Source organism: Nyctibius grandis, chromosome 19 (assembly GCF_013368605.1).
Source record: "Nyctibius grandis isolate bNycGra1 chromosome 19, bNycGra1.pri, whole genome shotgun sequence".
NCBI classification, from domain to species: Eukaryota; Metazoa; Chordata; class Aves; order Nyctibiiformes; family Nyctibiidae; genus Nyctibius; species Nyctibius grandis.
The window spans coordinates 134,981-158,558 of record NC_090676.1 but is presented as its reverse complement, the minus strand read 5'-3'; the positions used below and the strand labels follow the sequence as shown (position 1 = coordinate 158,558).

The 23,578-nt window shown below is 46.2% G+C and overlaps 1 protein-coding gene across 5 annotated transcripts; it reads right to left on the bottom strand.

The window, feature by feature from the left end:
* Nucleotides 1-230: 230 nt before the first annotated feature.
* On the bottom strand, nucleotides 231-23,299 carry ELMO2 (engulfment and cell motility 2). 5 transcript variants are annotated; one of them, XM_068416160.1, is made up of 23 exons: nucleotides 23,208-23,227; nucleotides 17,155-17,256; nucleotides 17,006-17,077; nucleotides 16,428-16,553; nucleotides 16,251-16,291; nucleotides 15,671-15,743; nucleotides 15,284-15,334; nucleotides 14,116-14,297; nucleotides 11,231-11,330; nucleotides 10,869-11,020; nucleotides 9,406-9,484; nucleotides 5,759-5,809; nucleotides 5,305-5,427; nucleotides 4,529-4,663; nucleotides 3,987-4,091; nucleotides 3,801-3,909; nucleotides 3,007-3,143; nucleotides 2,517-2,680; nucleotides 2,322-2,434; nucleotides 1,909-2,016; nucleotides 1,485-1,567; nucleotides 1,076-1,153; nucleotides 231-512 (listed from the first exon to the last, which is right to left on the bottom strand). In XM_068416160.1, the coding sequence occupies exons 4-23, from the start codon at nucleotides 16,503-16,505 to the stop codon at nucleotides 312-314; spliced, it is 2,163 nt and encodes a 720-aa protein (XP_068272261.1). In that variant the 5' UTR covers nucleotides 16,506-16,553; nucleotides 17,006-17,077; nucleotides 17,155-17,256; nucleotides 23,208-23,227; the 3' UTR covers nucleotides 231-311. The 5 variants fall into 5 exon arrangements, with proteins under 5 accessions (XP_068272261.1, XP_068272260.1, XP_068272262.1 ...); XM_068416159.1 differs by lacking the exon at nucleotides 23,208-23,227 and adding an exon at nucleotides 17,354-19,050; XM_068416161.1 differs by lacking the exon at nucleotides 17,155-17,256 and having other exon boundaries at nucleotides 23,208-23,280.
* Nucleotides 23,300-23,578: the final 279 nt, after the last annotated feature.

The window sequence follows — 23,578 nt, the reverse complement described above, 5'->3', positions numbered from 1 at the left end:
GCCCGCGCGGGTGACGCGGCAGCGCGGGGCGGGGCCTGAGCGGAAGGAGGCGGAGGCGGAGGCGCGCGACTGGTTATTATTGTGACTCCTGCGACAGGCGCGCGGCGGCGCGAGGGCGGCGCGGCCCCGCCCCCGGCCCCGCCCCGCCGCAGCGGCTGCACCAGCCCCGCGGCCCCGCCCCCGCCCCGCCCCCGCCTCAGGCCCGCGGCCCCGCCGCGAAGGGCGGCACCGGGCGCGGGGCGGGCTCCGTGCAGGTGAGGGCGGTGCCGCCTCCCGCCGCGGGCCCGAGGCTGCCTGCGCGGCCCGGGGCCTCAGCCGTAGTGGTACACGAAGTCGTAGCTGCTCGGCTCCTTGGGGATGGGCGGCGGCGCCTCGGGGATCTGGATGTTCTCCAAGTCCAGGAGTCTCAGCTTCATTTCCATGCTCAGCAGCGTGTCCAGGTCACTCTTAGTCAGCTCACTGGACATGTCCTTCCCCAGGAGAGCATTAAGCCCATCAATCCAGATACAGTACTGGGGAAAAAAAAAAGGATAATTCACAACTCCAGGCATAAACGACAGGTTATGTCAAATCTCTCCCTCCATGCAACAATTAGATACTCCTATACAGCTCCAAAACGGGAAACAGGGGAGGGAGTTAACCTATGGGTAAAAAAAACCCCAATCCCAAAACAGTGCCCACAGAGATTTCCAAGGGAAGTTAGATGCCTAGAGGCAAGCACGACCCCATAGCTCTAGAAGAGGACCAAGAGCTTCTCTGGTGGCACAACAACAGAGAAAGCAAAGCTATTTTAGGCATCAGTCTTATAGAACAGGGAAAAGGGAACAACTGACTGCAAAGGAGGAAAGAAAGTAGCAGTCCAGACTAAGGGAAATTAGTGTAGGAATTTTTTTTTAAAGGAGAAAGATAACTGGGGAAAGAAAAAAGACTCACACTAAGCATCTCGGCAACATTTTCTAAGAATGAGCCTGGTAGGAGACATCCTGCTCAAGCCTTTAGTGAGAAGTAACTGATCCTTCTTAATCTCTGAAGTTAATTGCTTTATATTCTACTGCTTAATTGCTAAGTTTCTTACCTCATATTTATTAGGTGCAATGAAGTTCAAGGTCTCATCAGGATCGTATAATATCGAGAAGGCCAATTCTAACACTTCCTGAATGGAAAAGAATCTTTCACTTATCGACTGAAGAAGACATCACAGCACCTTCTGCCTGCTAACCCAACAAGAGAAGCTGCCTTGCTGCAGCTCAGTGCACTCTCCCATATCAGTATTCTGAGCAACTCTGAATAGCCTATAGCACAACCAGACTATGCTCACAGCACCTAGCAATCACAAACAATTACTAGGAAAAGGCCCAGATACAAGATGGTTTTGTAAACAACACACCTGCAGTGTGGAAGAGCATTTGCTCCCACTGCTTGCTTTTACAGTCTTCAACTCTACCAAATTGGATATTAATTACAGGCAAAAAGGGAGCACCTACCTTGTTCTGTTTCAGTGCACTTTTCTCCTTCATGTGTGGACAATCCTTCCCTGTGACAATGGCTTTGATGTCAGCAACTGGAACTGACAATGAAAATGTAAAACTCACAAACAAGAAATCCTAACCAGGAAAAGACAGAACTTTGTTTCGTCTTCGCAACTGAGCATTGCTCTTGTTTTTCTAGCTCATTACTGCAGTTTTCCAAAACACATTATCAGTAACACATCCCTACAGTTGGCTGTTAAATACCAAGCAATTCCAAGGCTCAAAGGATTTGGGCAAGGACCAAAAGTTGATCTCATTTCAGTCAGGGCTTCAGCCACAGCTCTTCTTCTGTCATCTCTAGGATGGTACTCATAACAGCCTCTAGACAGCAGAGCACAGAACATTGCACAGTGTGCTCAGAGCAGTCATCGGGACTTACTTTTTTCCTGTAGAGATTCAAAGGTCACTTCCCCCTGGGCATTATCTTCCAGATCTCCATAGTGCAGCACCTTGTGATTCAGAGCCAGACGACAATACCAAAATCTTTCTGTAACACATGTCAAGCAGAGTAAGCTGAGCAAGATCATTCACATAAGGTCTTACAGCCACTATATAGTCTCCCCACCCAATCCCTCTACTCCCCCAGTTCCTCAGCACTGCTCCCTGTTTATGAGGGGATGTCTGTATTCTTAGAGATGCGCATCTGTTCCATCCCAAACTATGGGCTGGTATAGACAGCCCAGGTAACCAGCTTTCCTTTCTGGCAACACGCCTGCTGACAGATTAACCCATTAGATCTTATTTGCCGACAGTTCTTCACAGGAAAAAATGGAGTAGACACTGTCACCTTACCTTGTCTTCTGCGATTTCCAATTTTTCGAAAGCTACTTCCCTCACAAAGCCTGTTCAGGCGCTGTTGCTTTATCAGCTCCAAGATCTCAGGTTGGATTTTCTCTCTCAGCTCCCTGGCAATCAGATATGGAAGAATAAGCAGAAAACGGAGATAACGGCAAGCACAGAAGGCAACTGGTTTTGTTAGGCACTTACACAATAGGTGGTGACTGGAAGTCATCTTGGCTCATTCTCTCAGACTGTCGTAGTCGCAGAATCTCAGAATAGCTCAGGCTGCGCAGTTTGCTCTTGAACTGGTCCAAGGAGTTTGGTTTAGAGGGGAGAGCCCGTGTGATCTGTTCCCTCACAACCTGCATAACCTAAAGAGGTTGGGCAGGGGGAAAAGCAAGTCACATTCTTGCTGTTTAATGGCAGCAGAGAACCAGGGCACAGCTCAGTGACAGCAAAGAACTGACATGGAATAACCGGGGCCAGGAGTGTCAACATACTAGTGACTTTGAAGATGCAGAAGAACAACAAATGACCTCAGGTCTTACCAAATAAAAGTTGAACCATCCTCCCTTACAGCCCACGTCAATGCCCTGTCATACCTTCTGCGCCCTACTCTTCAACCAAGTGTACAGGCTGGGTGAACACGTGCTGTTCTGCAAAAGATTCTACAAAAATACCTCTTCTCCACTCTGACCTTATTAAAATCTTCTGCTGTCGCCCTCATTTCTTTCCAGGTCTTGTTCAACAGCTGGATGCAGATGGCAAATAGCTCCTCAAATGCACGGTCATGGGTGAAAAACATGGGGTGATAGTCATTCCGGCCTTCATTGGCTTCAGGAAGAAACAGAAACCACAACCACGTGAGCATATTGCACAAGAGCTACTAAGAGTAACTAAAATCCACTACGGTGACAGAAACCTCATGGTGTACAATAGTACTAACTCAAAGAGATTAAGACAGTTCAATGCTTCATCTCCACGTAGACAGGCTCTACTGGGAATGGCAACTATCCCCACTCTTCACCGTGCAAGCCTCTGTGACTCATGTGCCCTTTTCACACTAGTTCCCCCGAATGACTGCTTGCAGTTGTTTCCCACTTTCCTCTGGTAGAATGTACTACACTGGTTAACTGTCCCAGAATGTTGGCTTGAGACTGTCAGAGCTGTTAAACTTTTCTCGAGTTCATGATGATTTCTAGAGGTTTTTTTTTTTTATACAGCAGCCTGCTGAAACGTCAGGAAGTTGAAGCCTTCTGCTTGTGTCAGTTTTTCGGGAGAACCAGAGCGCACACAACAAAATTTCTTACTTTACTTTGATACTGGTATTGTCACTGGGACACTGACACTGCAACTCCAAGCTCCCCTTGTCCTTACATCGCAGAAGTGAGATGGAGGTCCAAATGCTTGTGAATATCGGTCAGCCTGTAAGCTACTTCCAGAAGCATCAGCCCAGCAACCTGGAAAGCTGGGGTAATAAACGATACTTACGGAGTTCCCCAACTTGCAGAATCTCACAAAGCATCCTGGTAAGCTCAATGGCACTGCGCCCAAAAGGACACTCATGCTTATCTTCTCGACTGCTGTTCTCCAGAACAATCTACAAGAAGAGGATGCAACACACACTAAGAGCTGCTGAGGTGTTGGTATCTGCAAAAAACCAGCAGCTTCACTTACCCTGATATAGGTGTCCTGATGAAACTTGGCCAAGTAGAGCATGTTGTCTAATGCCAGCATCCCTGGAGGAGTCTGAGTAAAATCCATGGCTGGATTGATGTGATTCTGTGAAAAGAGTGTGTAGAAAGAACCCAAACAAATTAGCTCAAAGAAATGGTGTGAGAACCTTTTCTGAATGAATTTTACAAACACCTGTCCATCAAGCACTCCCTCACATCTATCCAAGAGGTAACCTTGGACGCCTGCTGACAACACTATCCCAACTTTCTAGATGAAAGGCTGATTCCAAGTTCTTCATAGAACGGGTGCGTATGGTAAGTATCTCCAGAGAATGTGCCTAATGAGCCCTGGCATTTAACCCATCAGCAAGTTCATAATGATCTTCTCTGGGAGTCTGAGTGTAGCTGAATTTCTAAAACTCAGATTCAGAAGTATGGTAAAGCAAACAGCTGTTTCTGTTCCTTATTTCCCCTCAACTCTGATGGAGATCACTTAGATTGCCTTTACATGCTCTGCAGTCAGCACCCTCTCTAGATGCGTACAGTGAATCCCAGCATCTTGTAGTCCTTGGTGTACATGGCTTTGCGTTTTTCTGTTCCACTGCCAGGGATGGTGTTGCTGTCAGACTCTGCATCGAATGCAATTCTTCTCAACTCAAATATGATGTCTCTCTGTGCCTGAAGGACAGAAAGCAGGGAAATGGTAACATGTGATCAATCACTAGGGAAGTATTTTCACATAATGCACAGTCCCACCTCTCTCCAGAGCTCACACAGTGAATAGAGATGCCAAATGTCATTAACACTACCTAAGAAGAGGCAATCCATTTCAAAATGGCAAGTTTCAGTATATTGGGTAATGCAAAATATTTGTGTGCATTTTCATTTAACTGCCCCAAGTTTAGTAAAAGGCAATTTCTAGGCATTGAGATAATGCTAAGGCATTTCTCATCCAAGACTACAATACATCTAAGAACTGAGTAACAGATACCTTAAAAATGCCCAGCTTCCTTGTATACTGCAAGAAAATGGATAAAATGATGTGCCGTCCATAGAGGTGGAGCAATCAGTTTGAGAGCGGGCATCACACTGGTCAAGAAAGGAATATACGGCTTCCAGTGACCACTTACATCTCTAGAAGTCCCACAGCATACACCAGGATAGTCATGAGCATACCCTAATCTCAAGGACTACAGTGTGAGGGGTGGTTTTGAAATTTTATGCACCATCTACTGCAAATTCTATGGAGCTAAGGAGCTCAGGAATAAGGCCCCTTGTACATCCTATTCTATCAGATCTTGCTCAGCTCTAATAGTGACCTGATCATTGGGATCCATCTTGGTCATCATTCGCTCTTCCAGGAGATTAAAGGTCAGCACCTGTAGCACGTACAGCTGATGTGCCATTTCTGTTTTAATCGGGCGGTTTCCCCTGATCACATGCTGCAAAATAAAGGATAGGGTAGAAATGAAGAGAATACAAATAAAAACGGAGGTATTAGCTGTAGGCATATGCCAGGCTGCATGTATATCTCTGTATATGAAGATTCAGCTGTTTAACCTCCATATTCCATCAGAAGCATAATGATAATGCTCTGTAACAGCCAAAGGAAGCATCCTGATAACTCCCTTTTGAACAAGGGGCTCCAATTTCACCTTTGAAAGAGCCACTTTTCTGGAAGTGCCCTGAAGGCAGCAGAATTTACACTCTGCACAAGTGAAACCTCTACTGAGAGAACATTAGGAAGCACTCTGTCATTCCAGACATACTTACATTCAGGATTATAGACCTCAGGTGCTTCTGGGCAAATGCATTAGCCATTTCCTGTTGTGGAATTTAGAGATGAAATAACATGAGTGAAATATAAAGAAAAAGCCCACATTGTGCAGAAAGGAGAGAAAGAAGGAAGCCTATGAATTGGAGATAGCGCTGGCACACAACAAAGTGCTTTTACTATCGACTGCCAATTTAGAATGGCATCTCACCACAAAGCAAGCATCAAGTTGGGATGCAAGGATCATCTTTACCGTGGCACAATTCATGGATGGCTCCCCTACAAAACATCGTCAATGTGGAGAAAGGCACTAGCATAGTCAAAGAACAGAAGAAAACTTAGCTTAACATTGGACACGTAATGATACTTCAATATCAGGAGATATGTCAGTCGGGAGCATATTGCAGGTTGCCCAGAACAATCTGTCATCTACAAGAGGTTCCTTCAATTGGCATTTCACAACGTTCTATACCTAGGTACACACCCAAGATAATACAGGCTAGAGGATGTAGTTTTCAGGTCTCCTCCCTCTCAAAAACTCTCCCTCTAAAATTTAAATTTCCTTTGTTTCAGTTCCTAAAGAGATGTTTAGAAGTCAGTTTAAGGACAATTTGCAGAAGCACTTCAGTTTACAAAAATAAAAGGTAAATAACTTTCATGCTTAAAGGAAAGCTTCCAGTTTCCCTCTTTACTGCATGGCTTCCTTCCTCAGATGAGGAGGGTTTCCCAACTACCAAGTCATGATGACAAATAGTCACAGCAGCTGCAAGTATCTGCTGTAACCCTTCAGTTCCAGGACCAATTACACATGCACCTGCAAAAATCTAACCTGTGCCTTCCTTGTAAATTGTAAAGATGTGCTTTTTAAAATACCAGCGATCTCATTACACCTGCTAGGAGAGTGGCAGAAGTGCTAATGTCAAGATGGAATATTATCAGAAGTTTGCTGTTATAAGCAAAATCTTTGGGTAAGAAAAATCTGTTGGGCAATACATCATGTGGAAGAAGTCCAAAAGAACTGCCAGTCAGATCTCTTCACATTCCTATGCAGTGCAGATTGAGAACTGGAAGCAAATGTGCAGTCTTAGACAATTGCACTCAATCAACTGCACATTCTGAGCAATCCAAGACTGTTCCAACTGCTCATATAAGCCCTGCTCTTCACAGGCTTTATAAGGAGTCTGATAAAATGTGTATATTAACCTCATTCCAAGTCCCTGTTATCACTTTTGCTCCAGACAGAAATATCCTGAAACAAGAAAGTGATATACTGGCTGATAGCCAAGCTGTAATGGCTGCAAGTTCAGCAGCACTCATCTTACAACCAAAATGAGTCAGTGCTTGAGTGGAAGATATCTGAGAAGTATCTAGATGAACTAGAAAGTGGTTTCAGAGATAACACACTGCCCCTGAGTCATTATTTTTCACTATGATTTGTGAGATGTAGTACTGAGAATAGAACAAGGCCTGCTGTTAGGATTTGTTCATGCATGCAACACAAAGAATCCTTACTCTGAAGGAATTAGTTTGTACATGGGATGAAGTAACAGGTGACTGAAGCAGATAACAGTGGGAAGGACAAAGACAATTGAACAATTCTAAATAGCATAGTAAGAAGCACGAGCATGCACATAGCCTAACCACTGCTAAGGGATCTGGGTTCTGCCGAAAGTCCAATAATGCCCACTTCGCTGCTTGATGGGGTCATAGAATCACAGAATCATTTATGTTGGAAGAGAATTCATCCAGTCCAACTCCCCTGGTTCAAGAAACATCAGACACAGCAGGTTGCACAGGATCGTGTCCAGTCAGGTTTTTAGTATCTCCACTGAGGGAGCCTCCACAATCTCTCTGGGTAACCTGTTCCAGTGTTTGATCATCCTCATATTTTTTTTGTTTGTGTCTGTGTGTTCAGGTGGAATTTCCTGGGTTTTAAGCTGTGCCCATTGCCTCTTGTCCAGTCAGCAGGCACTACTGAGAAGAGTCAGGCTCCCTCTTCTTTATTCCCTTCCATCAGATATTTATACACATTGATAAGACTCCCATGAGCCTTCTCTTCTCGAGGCAAATCTCTCAGCCTCTATTCATATGAAACATATTCTAGTCCCTTAATCATCTTCATGGCCCTTTATGGTCATGTGGATTGTGTTCAAGGGCAGGGGGGGGGAAAAGTAGTGAAAGATCCCTTGGAATTTTCTTTGCTATGAAGTTTAGTATCTTTGCCAAATTACCAACAGAGGAGTATGTTCTTCCTTATTTTCATGTGTTAAGCATATCCATTAATTTTAGAAATTATGTAACATTTATTGAGACCAGTTTCCCCTCTGAAGGCACTGCATCCTTGGCAAAAGTGGAGCATTCTCTGTGCCACCCAGAAAAATCTAAAAAAATGTACCAGAATCTCAAAATACCAAAGGTTCCAAATCAACCTGTTATCAAGAGTAGTGATTCCCCTGGAGACAGCACAGGGCAAAAAACATTCTTATAGTACAATTCCCATAAGGGAGAAGTCACAGATTAGGCAGAATGTGTGATCTAGCCCCTAGTCAGCAGTAAGTTTTGTGACTGCTCTTCACAGACAAACAGCTCTACCTTTAGAAGGATGCAGCTGCAGATGAAACTGTCATTAACACAAGCGAGATTTGGGGTATAAACTCAGGCTGTAGTAAGTTTAAGGAGACCCAGACTGCTAAAGAACTGCTTCCAGTTTTAAGATTGGTTCACATGGTCAGTCTTGTGGTATCAGTTTCCTTTTATGATCAGCTTTATTATCTTGCATGCACAGTAAGTCGTTCAAGATTTCTCCTGCTACTGATTCCTCTCCCCTTCACAATCTGAGTACATCCCCAGGAGCTCTCCCACCCTTCTCCCTAGGCTCATCCACTGTCTGAAGCCTGTATGCATCACCTCCGAGATACAAGGAGTGTAACTGGAGAAAAGCTAACATGGCTACAGTTCCGCATGACCAGCCCCCAGGCTTGAGTTACTTACAGTGATGGGCAGGTCTAGTGGGTTAAGCAGCTTGTCCTGCTGGCAGAAAGCAAAAAAGGCACAAAGAGAAGCAGATAGGATTTAGCTTGGAGTCCAGAAACAAGGCACAAATGGGGCACTAGAGAAGAAAGGCTCAACACAGCAAAGCTACACAATACAGACATATGCACATCTTGCATGTAGCTGAGATCTCGCGGGTTTCCTCAGAGCAGGACAGGTGTTTCATTTCTCACATTTCTCAGCGGGAATACCCCCCTATGACTTAAGAAAGGTCCCTTTTCTGGGGGAGGTGGGGTGTTTGTTTAGTAAGTATATACAGCCCCAAGGACTCTACTCAGCCTACCTCTCCCATACAGAATTAACTTTCTTCAAAAAAATTTTCGTGCTGTATAGAGGATTACTTTCTGTCTCTCAAGGTCTTTCAGGTTCCTTTCTGAGCATCTCCTAAACATAGATGTGCTGCTCCTGAACACATTTTTTTATGGGATGGTACTTTTTCTCCTATGTTGCCACACCGAAATAGCTACATAAGTTCTTGGCAAGGTCCTAGGCCTGCCTGGCCTGCCTTGCCCAGACAGTATAATTTCTGAGGCGCAAAGTAAACAGCCAGCCAACAACCATTATTCAGGTTTAAAGCCAAAAAGCAAGAACAAACCTGTCTCTTGTCCTCGGGTGCCTTCAGGAAGAGGGCATTAATCAGGGCAATGGCATATGTCTGAATCTCTTGGTTTGAGCTGCAGAAACAAAAATGGGAGGATCATAAGAGAACAGACAGTATGGAACATTACAGCGTGCTGCTTTGCCTGCACTGTAGGAACACTTAATACAGCTATCTTGCATTTCAACGGAAAAGCAGGATTCAGGTAATCTACTTTCATGCCATCCAACTCTTCATAAAGCCTGCAAAAAGCTGATTGATAGCTCCACTATTCACAAGATAGTGCAGATTGCAGCCCAGCAGAGCTCAGAGTTCAGCACCACCACAGTTTGTTTCCAATGCTGACACTATCTCTGTAAAGCCTAGTTATACCGCAGTCTGTTATACGGACACAGCTAGAAACTTATATGGAACAAGTAATTTTTTTCCCTATGTCAATGGAAGCCACCAAACGCAAACGGAACTAAGGGGGAAGAAGCATGCCTCTCTATGGCATTGCCTTCCAACCTCAATAGTTTGCCCAGCCCACGCGTCTTTTTCTTGTTTTCACTGAAGAGCTTCTTCAGGTAAAGGGTGCTTAGTCCCTTCCTAGATTACACACAGTGCGTGGTTTCACTTGTGATGTTTTGAAGAAGCTTCCAAATGCCGATCACACTCTTTTCCACCCCCATCTTGATGCTCTATCAAATCCAGTTTTGTTTCTTGCTATACTATTACTCTTTGTGGCGGGTTGACCTTGGCTGGATGCCAGGTGCCCACCAAGCCATTCTGTCACTCCCCTCCTCAGCAGGACAAGGCAGGGGAGAAAATAAGATGGAAAAAACCTCGTGGGTCAAGATAAAGGCACTTTAATAAGGCACAAGCAAAGGCCTTGCGCAGAAGCAAAGGAAAACAAGATTTATTCTCTACTTCCCATCAGCAGGTGATGTCCAGCCACTTCCCAGGAAGCAGGGCTTCAGTACGCATAGCTGCTGCTCCCAAAGACAAATGTCATGATAATGAATGCCCCCCCTGCTCCTTTCTCTTAGCTTTTATGGCTGAGCAGACATCATAAGGTATGGAATATCCCTTTGGTCAGTTTGGGTCAGCTGTCCTGGCTATGTCCCCTCCCAAGATCCTGCTAGGTGCAATATCGACTAGGTGCAGAAGCTTTGGGAAGTTGTTTTAGTGAAATGCAGGTTTGGTCCTAACACTAAACACACTTGTGCAGTTGTTAAAGCAAAATATCTTTGTCTAAGACATGAACTCATGTGCTTAAGTGCTTCTAGAACACAGAACATATTTTTCCAGAATCTTTTTAAAAAATCTGTTAGAAATCCTAACGTTCAAGGAAGATGTCATATCAGCAACACTATAAATATAGCATCTTTAAGTATTTTAAACATAAAAGGATGTATTTCCAAATTAACAGATATTCATAAAATTGATTTAAATCACACCACTGTTGGGTGGGCACTCACACTTGCAGATGAGAAATGAGCTGCCCCACGGTGATCTCTTCTGCTATCTTCTGATACAGAGTCTGACTGTTTAGCACCATGCTTTCTAGAATGGCTAGGGATCGTTGGAGGATGGAGACATCTACCATAGGCTGACTCACATACCCTGCAATCTGAAAACAGATGAACCAGCAGGTCAACAGATGCCCATCCAGGAAACCTTGTGGTGAGTGAGACAGCTAAGGGAGACAGGGCTCAGAAAGCTGTGTGGACTTGTGCTCTCGATCAGTACTCTGCTTCTCAGAGTCACCTCGCTCTTCCTGGAAGCTGCATTAAAGCATGAAAAGAAATAGCATCCACACACCTCCTTTACCCACACTCACCTGTTTGATGAAGGTTATTGAGACCATGTCCCAAGAGACAATACCATGGTCCATGAGCTCCAAGAAGGCAGTCAGGGTGAAAGCCAACATCTCACTGTAACTGAGAAATGAAGAATGCAGTTACAAGAGATCTGGTAGCAAGTAAAAAGCCTGTCCAAGCTGAACAAGCTGGACAAGAGAAAAAGGTCACCACTTTCTCCTAATAGGACAGGCTACAGTTTGGCAGCTGGGGGAGCAATAAAGTATTTGCATTTATGAAGACAATTTTATTGTTTTTTAGAATAAGAAGTTATCAAGACTTTAAAAGTCCTTTCAATGAAACAGAAAAACTACAGCGGAAAAGCCAAGTGAATTATTTGCATCAGAGTTCACCGTGAATGTGCTTGGGGAAACTTCCAGATCACAGGCTTGTTGGTTTTTTTTTCCAGTTTTTTTTGTTTGTTTTCAGAGAGAAGAAAAGTCTTCAAATCTGTCATTTGAACATCATTAGAAGACATTCTGGAACAAGCCATTAATATGAAAAACAGATCTCCAGGACCAGATGATATTCACTGACGAATTCCAAAGTAACCATAGTAAAATGAAACATTGCCAAACTACTTATTGTGGTCTGCAGAAAGTGGCAAATATAATGCCAATTTTTAGAGAGGACACAGGCAGGAATATGAAGGACATATCAGGCATTGAGGTATTTGTAACCAGAAAGATAGGGGGAATCTATAATAAAAGAATAATACCACTGGAAGAAAAAGAAATATTTAACAGGGAAGAATTGCTACGGCTTTTGTAGAGGGCAGTTATGTTTCACATCTGTATGTGTATTGGGTTTACGCGGCAAGGTTTTGGTAGCAGGGGGCTGCAGGACAGCCTCTGTGAGGAGAGACTGGGGCTGCCCTGTGCCAGACACGGCCGGTCCCAGACAGCTCTGTGATGAGCCCAGCACTGGCCAAAGCTGAGCCCATCAGTCACGCTGGTGGCACTTCTGTGGAAGTGCATTTAAGAAAGGGTAAAAAATGCTGCAGAGCAGCTGTGAGAGAGGAGTGAAAAACCATGTGAGAGAAACAACCCTGCAGACATCGAGGTCAGTGAAGGAGGAGGGGGAGGAGGTGCTCCAGGTGCTGGAGCAGAGATTCCCCTGCAGCTTCTGGAGAGATCACAGTGAAGCAGCTTGTCCCCTGCTGCCTGTGGACCACCACGGTGGGCAGATACCCACCCTTTGGCCCGTGGAGGACCCCACGCCGCAGCAGGTGGAGATGCCCTGAAGGAAGCTGCAGCCCACGGGGGGCCCCACGCTGTATCGGGCTCCTGGCAGGAGCTGCAGCCCCTCGAGGGGAGTCCATGCAAGAGCAGGTTTTCTGGCAGGACCTGTGGCCCACAGGGGACCCACGCTGGAGCAGTCTGTTCCTGACAGACTGTGTCTTGTGGGGCACCCACACTGAAGCAGTTTGTGAAGGACTGTATCCCATGGGAGGGACCTCATGCTGGAGCAGGGGAAAAGTGTGATGAGGAAGGAGCAGCAGAGATGAAGTGTTATGGACTGACCACAACCCCCATTCCCCTGTGCAGCTCGGTGCGGGGAGGAGGCGGAAGAGTGGGGATTGAAGGAGTAAAGTTGAGCCTGAAAAGAAGCGGGTGGAGGGAAGGTGGTTTTACTTTTGCCTTTGTACCTCACCATCCTACGCTATTTTTAATTGGCAAAAAAATTAATTAATTTTCCCTAAGTCGAGTCTGTTTTGCCCAACCCATGAGCTTTTTCATCTTTTTTTCTTCCCCTGTCCCATTGAGGAGGGGGAGTGAGAGAGTGCCTTGGCGGGCAGCTGGCAGCCAGCCGAGGTTAACCCACCACAATAGTGAAGGTCTCTGAACAAATCAGTAAGTCAGAATGAGAACAGTTAAGTAGCACGTTCAGGTTTCAAACTGATGAAAAGTTACAAACAAATTTCCCCACAACAGCACAGCAGTACTGGAAAGAGCTAAGAGCTAGGGGAAGCATGGAAAGAATGATTAGCACTCTGGAATGGCTGCCATAGTTACAGTGTTAATGGACTAAGACTGCAGCTTAGAAAACACATGACTAAGGGTTGATATGAGAGAGAGATCTACATGGTTAACAATGGTATGGAGAAGACAGAGGAATTTACAATTTCTCATAACAAAATATGTAGAGGGAGCCAAATTAGTATTAGGTGACATTTAAAATAAAGTATTTTTTTTCCTTATAGGACAAGTAACTGTGGAACTTCATTTCCACACAGTGCTGTAGATGTCAAAAGGATAAACTGATTAAAAAATTAAGAAGAAAAATCTATGGAAGAAACACCCAAAGGTTCTTAAAACAAAGAGATACAATTTCTGCTCAGGAAGCCCAAAAGCTGAAAACTATTGGATACTGAAGGCTGATACTTTCTCTGCTATACATTGTTTAGCCCTTTCCACTCCCTACAATAAACAGACCTTCAGCCTTCATAGCAACTCTTCTTACCATGCAGGTCAAAAAGTACTGACCATATATGCAAGAGCCAGCAACATGCTTGCTGCTGACTGGCACATATACGCCAATATTCTTCTGTGCAACTGCATGTGGGTTTTTCATAGAATATCTTCTCCCCTAGACGGCAGGTGAATAACTGCTCGAGGAGATTATGACCACAAGAAAGGTAATAAAAGTCGTTTAAATTATCAAAGTGGCCTTTCAATGCAAGTTTCACACATCATAAATGCCTCCTCTTTTCCCTCATGAGGCTCAGCAAATGACTAGAAAGACTTTGTCTCAATTAATAGATTGGCATTTGCTATGAGGTTAGTTGCTTAATGCCACTTCAGCAAACAAAATTAGCCCCTTATATGAGGCCCTGTTTCAGGGTCCTGGAATACAGGAAACTTACTGGGACAGAAGCTTGGTCCCACTCTCCACAAGCCGTGTCAGCACTGTAATCCCTTCCATGTTGATGAACTCTGTGGCAAAGGTCACATCTGCTGAAAGTTTAGCCAGTTCCTTCATGGCATCCAGTCGGGCTTCCATACTGTGTGACTGGATCCTCTCCATCAGCTGGCGGGCGGCCCTAGACTGGGAGGAAAGAGGGATGATGCCAGTTACAGACTAGTCACCTGCAGACTGAGTTCTGCCAGCATCAGCATTCTGTCAGAAGTCCATGGATGGGCAGAGAGAGCACAGCAAGGGTAGAGAGATACCAGCAATGACAGGATAAGTTGCAGCAGTCAGCAAGTCTGAGAGACTGAAAAAAGGCTGCACTCAGCAACGGTTACAGCCAAGCAGGAGGTGAGTAAAATGCTATTTTACACGTTAGAGTAAATGCTTGTTTTTCTTCTTGGTGAGGTGAGTGGAGGTGGACATAGAAATATGGAGTGAGACTATTAAAGAAATACAATGTTTTAAAAAATATCTCTCTCATAGATTCAAAGAGAAACACAAGCTCATTTTGTGTATCCACATGACATTCTGTTAAGACTTCTCAGACATAGATCAATGATATCCTCTCAACTGCCTCTTGCCCAAATAATTTCTTCCTGTTCTACTCACTCTCAGCTATATGCCATGACACTTGCACAAAAAAGGTTTAAGAATTTCAATAAAAAGGCAGCTGCAGGAAGTCTGCAAAAGACAGCTGTTGAGGTCACAATAGTAAGAACTCACTAGGAACAACCCCCTCTGCATCAATTTTGACTCTTATTTTAATTTCTGTATTAAGTCACCAGGACTGTTGCTTTCCGACTGATAACTGCACTAACTGCACTCATACTGAGAATGTGTCTGTCAGGTGCTTTACAACATGCTAATCTAGGAGACGCAATACACATGTAGACTGGATTTATTTACATAAAGTCCTATAAAAGGGCAGGGCATCCAAAGGAGAGATACACACCACAAGCAGGAAGGAAAACAAGAGTGTGCGCCTCACTGTGCAGAATGGCCCACAACAAAGGTGAGCCCCCTACAGTCTGGGGAGAAGGAGAAAGAAAAGCTGAGAGGCAAGAAACGGCCTGTCCTACGAGGATAACTACTGAGAAAAAGGGATGTGAGGCAGCATTTACCGGGGAGACTGCCAGCTGTAGGATAGTTCCATTCTTGATGTCACAGCGAGTCTGAAAGAAAACACAAACTTTAAACTGCAGAAAAGTGGGGGGAAAAGAAAGTAACTGGATCTACAGTGCACAATTGTATGCACAAGTAACGGGGTTCCTATACTGCATAACCCTACTGAGGGCATTGAATTGAGTCACTGGGTCCTTGCATCTATGGGCATGCAAAGGGAGAAGTGCAAGGCTCCTCAGTTGAATGACACCATTTAAGTCTGAGTATTTTTGATAGCAGAGATGCTGCCCCTCAAGGATTGCCGACAGTATTGTTCCATGACACCAGTCCAAGGCATTCTGCTCTGTTGCCCAGGACATCAGCAAATGGCTCACTCCCACACTGACCTGCTCTGTGATGTACAGCTGAGGACCATCAGCATACCGCAAGGTGTAGTATTCAGGGTTTGGCAACGACCACCTGGCAGAAGAAGAAGAAGGATACATAAACTTCTTCCTCCTCTTTCTTCCGCCTCTCAATTAGGAACAGGAGCTTGGTCCCAGGAGGGTGGAAAAGAACTTTCAAGCAAAGCTTCAGCATGGGAAATTAGGACTCCCAAGGAGGAGACAAAACACCTTCCTCTTGAGGGGAGGATGGGACTTCCTACTCTAAGTGAAGCTCTGTGGAATGTCTGAAGAGACCTGCACTTCAGGAACAGCAAGATGCACCAGTCCTCAGAGGCACTGACCCTAGGGGAATACATATGCACACACTCAGAATTGGAATAAAGATGCAAACCCCCTGTTTTCCAGGAGATCCTTTTCTTCCCTGTTTACACCCTGGCCCATCCATGGCCAAAACTGGCAGCAGGTAGCATAGCTTGTGCTAGCAGCACATTGACAAGCAGCAGAGGCTTTCCACAGTACCCCAGCAAGACCTGTCAGGGGGACAGACTTTCTCCACAAGGGTTCACAGAGAACTACTCACCCATCACAGACCTCCTTGATGATGGACGCAAGAGGCCTTTTCTAGAACAGAAAGAGAGGGTCCTCAGTAGCCATGTTTCTCTCAACCAGAAAGGAATACTGCCCATTTCTATGCTTCCCACATTCCAGGATCAAGGTTGTGGTGCATTTCCTCCCCCGTCTGGTTACCAGGTCTCACCTGATCTATTTCCAGCAGCTGGGCATTGGCACCTGGCCACTCAACAGCTACCTTCACAATGTCCGAAGGTGGTGGCATTGCTCCAGACTCCTCCAGCTGCCTTTACAACAGCATACACCCCCACACCTGTTAAGAGAAAGGATAGTGAGCAGTGCTCTAACAACCATTTCACTTGTTACATTGCATCTAACACCAAGCTTCAAAACACTACATAAGACCAGCCTTATGGCTTGCTGGGCCTGCTAGGGACAAAACATCCAGTGAACCAGAGATCAAGCCCTCATACTAAAACAGCACACTGTGAAATTGTATGCTCAACCTTATCACCTAAGGAACACTTCTGAGAGCTTGTTGGGGTACTCACACAAGAAGGAGCATCACTCTGATCAGCAAAGCCCCATCTGCCACCCACTGTCTGTACTGCCAGGTCAGTTTACAAGACTAATAAAGCAATAGCTCCCTAGGCTCAGCTACTGTCCGTACGTGAGAGGGGGAACATACTGTCCAGGGAGCCTCCCTCCCTCCCTCCCTCCCACAGGCTGGTGTTCACTGATGCCCCATTCATACTTCTCAGATACCTTGATCCGCTCAGGATACCCAAACAGGCTCCTAGGCAGAGTATCAGCAGCTAGCTTCATCCCATTCCTTTCCTATAACATCATAAATCAAAAACATGAATATCTGTCACAGAAGAAAAGTTAACTCAGCATTTGCTCTGGAGGTCTACCTTTCACTCCTTTATCTGCCTTAGAGCTTAAGCTCATGGCCAGGGTTTGGTCCCAGACAGTTGTCAGACATGCTGGTTTGTGCTTCATCTGGTAGCAAGATGCTGTAAAGAAACGTACTTGTTCAGTTCCTTTTTAATCCTCTCCTGGGTGGAGGGAGTAGCCCTGCTCTCTCCCATAGAGAGACGGGGAGAAACTCACATGGGAGAGAGACAACCCTCCCGATCAGCAGTTCTGAGGAACAAAGGCTTCAAGCTGCCAAAAAAGAGATCTGACCGGACACAGGAATAGTCCTGTCCTTAAGGACTCCTCCTGAGACTGAATTTCCAGCATACCCCCAAGGAAATGGTAAGCATCCAAAGAACAATTTCCCAGCTCCTATGGAAGCTCTTATTTCTCCAACTGGAGCAACCCAATCCCCCTTTCGCAGGATAGAGATGAGACAGTGCTGAGCAGGGACATTGATTCATGATTAACATACTTTCCCGACTTCCTTGACCAACTGGGAAAGAGATCTAAGACAGGCTAAGACTTGAAGGGAAACCAGCAGCCTTTGGAATTTTCCTGATGCCAGGCAAGTAAAGAAGAGAGAACCTTCCACGGATCAGCAAAGACCAAGCAGCTGCAGAGATACCTGGCCCAGGAAATTGGACTACATGACTGTCCTGGAAAAGGGAACTTCTCTGAAATTAGCTGAGTCTACCACAAAAGGCACGCATGCCTGGCCTGCGTAAGGTGTTGACCTAGAGATCTGCTGATGATCTCAATGAATGAAGTTCATATGCCTCCTCTTTCCCTCGCAGAGACTGGTATCACTGCACGGAGAGGTATGAAAACTCAGGTGCACTAACGTTTCTCTGCATTTGTACACACACACAGAGCCTTTTATCAGCCCCCTGTGACTATCTTCTCACTCCAGTTGAGGCAGCTTCCTCACCTAGGAAAACAGAATGCTATGATCTCGTGGTGCAGCCTTCTGAGATAGTCACAACACTATCATCGCTCCTGCCTGCTGGAATTGAGGATGAGGGGTGCAAGCTTAGCACTTCTTTCACAGCACCTCCTGGAAATGCTCAGTGTTATCATTGCAGCCAGCCTTGCCCTCAAGTCTCCATCAGCTCAGAGATACCTGCTTTACAATGAAGGCACTTGCTGGAGAGAGAAATCAGCCATTCCCTTATTAAAACAAGCACTGTTCACCATGAAAAGCCCTTCTGAAGCTGCCTTGCTCAACTTGCTCTGTTCTCAGCGTGTGTATGGTCTTTGTGGTTCCTGAAGGAATCCAGGAAGCCTGAACTCCAAAGCTATCTGGGGCGTCAGCCAACCCAAAAGGGAGACTGGTATTGCATGTGCACAGGGACTCCATCCTCCTCCACTCCTACGACAGCCAGACTTTGTGCACTCTACCACCCCACCCCTTGGAAAGTATCTGGCAAGCCAGATTTGGAATTTCATGATATTCTGAAAACGTGCAGCTTACCCCAACTCACAGAGATGATTACAGTCAGCACTCCTAGCCTTCTCTTTCCTTTTTAGCATCAATCCCAAGAGCAGCTTATGTTTTCTTAAAACCCATAACGTGACTGTACGACTAAACATGTCTCATGCGGAAAAGCGCCAGTCAAGTTAGGTTCAGCTTTGCCAGTTTCTTAAAATAACATCTCCAACCTTCCAGATAAGCAGCACAGCATTAGCTCAGACTAACAGACCAAGAAAGAGCCGGCCTCGGAAAAGCACCAGATTCAGTGCACCAATCAGGTTGAACAGGTCTCGGGGGCGATGCAGAAAAGCATTTATATGATTCCTATCATACAAAATTGCAAGTTAGAGTCAAGCAGTTACACAAACACCACCTGATATTTTACTTCCTAGTCCTGGAGGGAAGACAACCAAGCCATCTCCTGCTCCAAGATGCGCTCCGGATAAAAATTTTACCCCTCTCATCTTGACAACAAACAGGAAACCCTGTCCTTCAAAGAAGGTGCATCAGGTAAAAAAGCTCCAGCTTGGACAAGGGGAGGTCACACAAAGGAAGACCACTCATATGGGACCTCAATTAAATCAGTGTTTCAAAGAATCCTTTGCAGCCCATGGAGCTCGGCTGATTCACAAACAGAAAGCACTGAGCGCATGCTGTCCTACGAAAACCCTGTCCCCAAATCCCATGAGCATGTGTTAACATACTCCTCTTTCTTCACAGATGTTTATTACCAGTGTTCTATTCTCTCACTCCAAGACAGAAACATACACTTTACTCTGCTAAGAGAGACATGTTAACTTGCAGCAAATATGTTCTCAAGAGGCCTCTAACCCTAAATGCATACACAGCTGCTGGTGCTATTTTCATACCCATTACAATCAGTAAATTGGACTCTACTCCTTTCTTCTACACTCATCCTGAAGCAGCTGGTCTTCTTTTGTCCAAAGTAAACTAGGAATTCAGGCAATAAAGCATAAGGAACCCAGGACAGCACCTTGCCTCATTGCATAAGCGGAACAAAGCACTTAGGAATCTGCCAAAAGACAGGAATGCTTTGAACCCAGATATATTTAGCAGACTGCAGCCCCCAGTACAGCACTTATTACTGGGGTTGGGATGCATAGCAAGCCTACCTATAGCAGTTATCCTCTGCGTGTTCACAACTCAATGCCCAATACCTGGTATTTCTGAGGATAGGAAAAGCCTGCCAAGCATGCCACACTGCAGGTCAGATGAGACCCTCCTGATCCTAAAAACCTGACTTTCTCTAACATCCAAGTACAGTGTAATAAAAATACAAGGCAGTACCAAGAAAGCCTGCTGAAACAAAGTACTCTGTAGCATCAGCCGTAAGAATTCGGAGCTTACCCGATCCTTCTGTCTTGCAAAGAGACAGACGAACGTAATAAAACTACAAATCAGTCTTCCTCACTTCCTTTTCCTGAACTATACACATATACACTAAAATAAATAAAAAATAAAGACAAATTTAGACTTTCAAATGTCTTTTCCAGCAATAGCTCAAAACAGAGATAACTCATCAACTAAATCTTCAGGTACACTATGGCAACTACTAGTATACAAGCAGTAGCACAGCTCTGTACATATTCCCCAGACAAAGTGCCCAACTCGCACAACATCCCCCGACCTGCAGGACATACAGGTTTCCATCCACTAAGCCTAGAAACAGACAGGCAGTTCCCAAACGGCATGTGATGTCCACTCACTGTTCTCCATTCAGCAACTAAAGCCTATGATGGCCTAAACCTGAAAGCCTGAGAAGCCTCAGTCACGTGGCATAAACACACACCATCTCCAATAATCAGACTGGCTTGTAATAACTGAACAGATAATTACTTCTCCCACTAATGAACCAACTCATGACGAGAAACCATCTAAAGCCATTTTGTGTTCAAGGCACAGCAAATCCACAGTGAAGAGGCAATGCCCAAAGTTTACTTCCTTGAGTATTAAGAACTGAGTCTACAATTCTTTTAATTAATATACCCATGAGTAATTTAGCATCTAATTACCACTTCTCCCTTCAGCCTCTCGCAGTGCAGAGTCTTTTATTTGTACTGCAACTTACATTCCAAGTTGCTACTGAAGAGTGCAAGGAAATACAGGACTTTACATGACAGAACAAAGATGCCCAGATTACTACAGGTAGAAGCCTTTACAAACCTCTAACTTTTCTTCTCCCTTGCACAGAACATGCATCATTCAGGGAGAGGAAGTGCACATTAAAACAAAAACTGATATTATGGGAAATTCTGCAGAAATCACAGAATCATTTAGGTTGGAAAAGACCCTTAAGATCATAGAGTCCAATGGTAAACCTCACGCTGCCAAGTCCACCACTAAACCATGTCCCCAAGCACCACGTAAAGAGAAGTAAAGTCTCCTGTTTCATCAAAAAAAGTACTGCAGAGGTTGGCCCACCACTCCTACAGGCAATGCATTCTACCGGCAGCTCCCTTGATAACCTTGCCACTGAAAACATTAACCAACCAAGTTGTATTACACTACCTTCATATCTCAAAAAAAGCTTTCAGCCACATACAAACTCAGAAAGTAACTCACCATGATATGTTAGACTATTTCTGCCCCAAACTCCTGCCATAAATGAGCACCCACTCATGACTGGAAACTATGTTCCCTATTCCAATCAGTATTCAAGGCACAGCAAATATGTAGTGAAAGAAATAGAGCTTAAGGACTGTTTCTTTGCACAGCAGCACCAAGGAACAGAAAACATACGAGCCCACCGAGGAAGAGATTCAAACATCGAAATGAATTGGCTAAGCAGAACCCAGAGAAGTAGGAATCAAAAATTTTAAAAGGTAGGAAACTCTTCAGACTGTCTGGATCAAACAACCCTTTGAAGGACCTACACAGATCAGTGGCGCAGCAAAAGCGGCTTTCCAGAAAAGGACAATGAAGACTGGACTACAAATACAAAGGGTACTTCAGGTCAGCCTCTTAACGCGAGGTTGTCTGTCAAAAGTGTTCTTTGAAAAGACTTCACTGTATGTCTGCAGACAAGAGAGGTGACAGATGTTAAACTTTACAATGGATATTTTGCAGTGCACCAGTGATATATCTGATAAAATGACCATTCAGAACCTCTTGGGAAGAAGCACAGACTGCTTTTTTGCATAATCGTGATTATCAGTCACTTAGGGGTCTCTCACAGCACATTCTTCTCAATAACAGCATGTAAGCAATTCTCACAGTTTTATACAGGGAGACAGCGGCCAAGCTGAAATCCATCAGATTAATTCCCTCTGCTTCTGCAGAGTGAGTTCCTTCATACAAAGCAGTGGTGCAGGGGTAGCTGCAAGGCAAGGAGAAATCAGCTGAGCCACTAATAACACACTATTCAAGAGACTTCTGAGAAGCTGCAAGCTAAACAACTAGAGTATTTTAAACAGAATTTCCCTATTCACAAACTCAATCTTCTTTTCATTACAGATAGGGAACAGCGTGCTGCACACAGAATGAAAATGAGGAGGATGAAAGAACATTCCATGAAAAAGAAAAGCTGCCTGGTAGAATCCCCCAGTCCACAACCGAATAGCTGCAGCTTCCGAAACCTGTAGTTGCGACAAAACATCCTAGTCAGTTCTCAGCAAGTCCCCACATGGTACCAACAGGCCCAGCAAAAGGTGGAAGCGACGTTAGCAGAGCGAGTAACTGGACAAGCGTGCAGAGAAGACGGCTTCCTTGACCAAGCAGCATAAGAGGGTAGCAGACAGCAGAGTGCAACCTGAGGGCTACACGCGGTTTTCTACGTAACCTCATATAACAAGCAAACAGAAACATACTTCACTAGAGAAACCAAAGAACCGGGTGGCTCAGATTCTTTGTCTCTCAATCCTACGTTCCTCCAAAGGCCTTCCATGTCTGCACTTGGGCTGCGAAACACTAAGCCTACGACACCAGACTCTTGCGCTTTCCAACAGAGTTGGGCAGAGACCATAGAATCAGAATGGTTTGGGTTGGAAGGGACCTTACAGATCATCTAGTTCCAAGCCCCCATCTCCTAGCAAAGGCAGAAACTGATAGCAACAACAAAAAGAGAGAACTGCTCTTTTGTTCATCAGTCAAGCGAGCTGAAAGCAGCCAGCCAGCAACTCCCGAAGCCTGGGCCAAAACTCAATTTAAGGCGCTAAACCATTTTTTTCCGAGGAAGCGCTGTCCCTTCTGTGCCCCAGGTCCCCTCGGCTCCCGCGGCAGCGGCGACCCGCGCCCTCCCCGGCCCGCTCCTCGGCCCGACCATGGCCCCGCCCCGCTCTCTCGCCAGGGCGGCGCGGCGGGCCCCACACCCACGGAGAGCCGCAGCTCCGGCGGCCGCGGCACAACGGGAGCTCCGGGGGCGGGCGCAGAGCGGGCCCGGCGCCCCGCGACAGGCGGCCCTAGGCCAGAGCCGCGCGGCGGGGCGGGCCGCGGGAGGGAAGGGCCGCGGCGGGCCCGGGGAGGCAGTGCCGGCGAGTGGGCGCGCCGCACCCGAGGCCAGCGGCGTGCCGCCCGCCCCCGCGCACCGCCCGCCTCCGCCCGCCGCCCCGCGCTCACCCGGCGCCGCCGCGGCCGCTCCGCGCTCCGGCCGCTCGGCAGCTCCGGCGGCCCCGCCAAGGCGCTGCTGGCCACTGGCGCCGCCAGCTGTCACTCAGCCGCCTCGCCCGCGATTGGCCGCGACGCGCGCGTCACGCGCCCGCAGCGCGCTGCCATGGCGACCGCGGGCGGGGCCGCGAGCCCGCCAGAGCGGCAGCGCACGCTGCGCTCGCCGGTCCCGTTATCCCTCGTGCGTGGCAGCCCGGTACCGCCCCCCCCCCGGCAGCTGAAATGAATTCCGGTAACCGGGACTGCCTTTCCCTGCGCCCCTCTGCTCCTTCGGGGCCGCCACGGGAGGGCACAGGTCAGTGCCCCGGGCCAGTGGTGCCCGC

Excerpts from the sequence above, each read along its gene's own strand:
- ELMO2 (XM_068416158.1), bottom strand. The coding sequence starts at position 16,505 with ATGCCACCACCTTCGGACATTGTGAAGGTAGCTGTTGAGTGGCCAGGT. Across the intron at positions 5,428-5,758 it reads TGAGGTCTATAATCCTGAAT|CATGTGATCAGGGGAAACCG; the intron begins GTAAGTATGTCT and ends TTTATTTTGCAG. Across the intron at positions 4,092-4,528 it reads ACAAGATGCTGGGATTCACT|AATCACATCAATCCAGCCAT; the intron begins GTACGCATCTAG and ends CTCTTTTCACAG.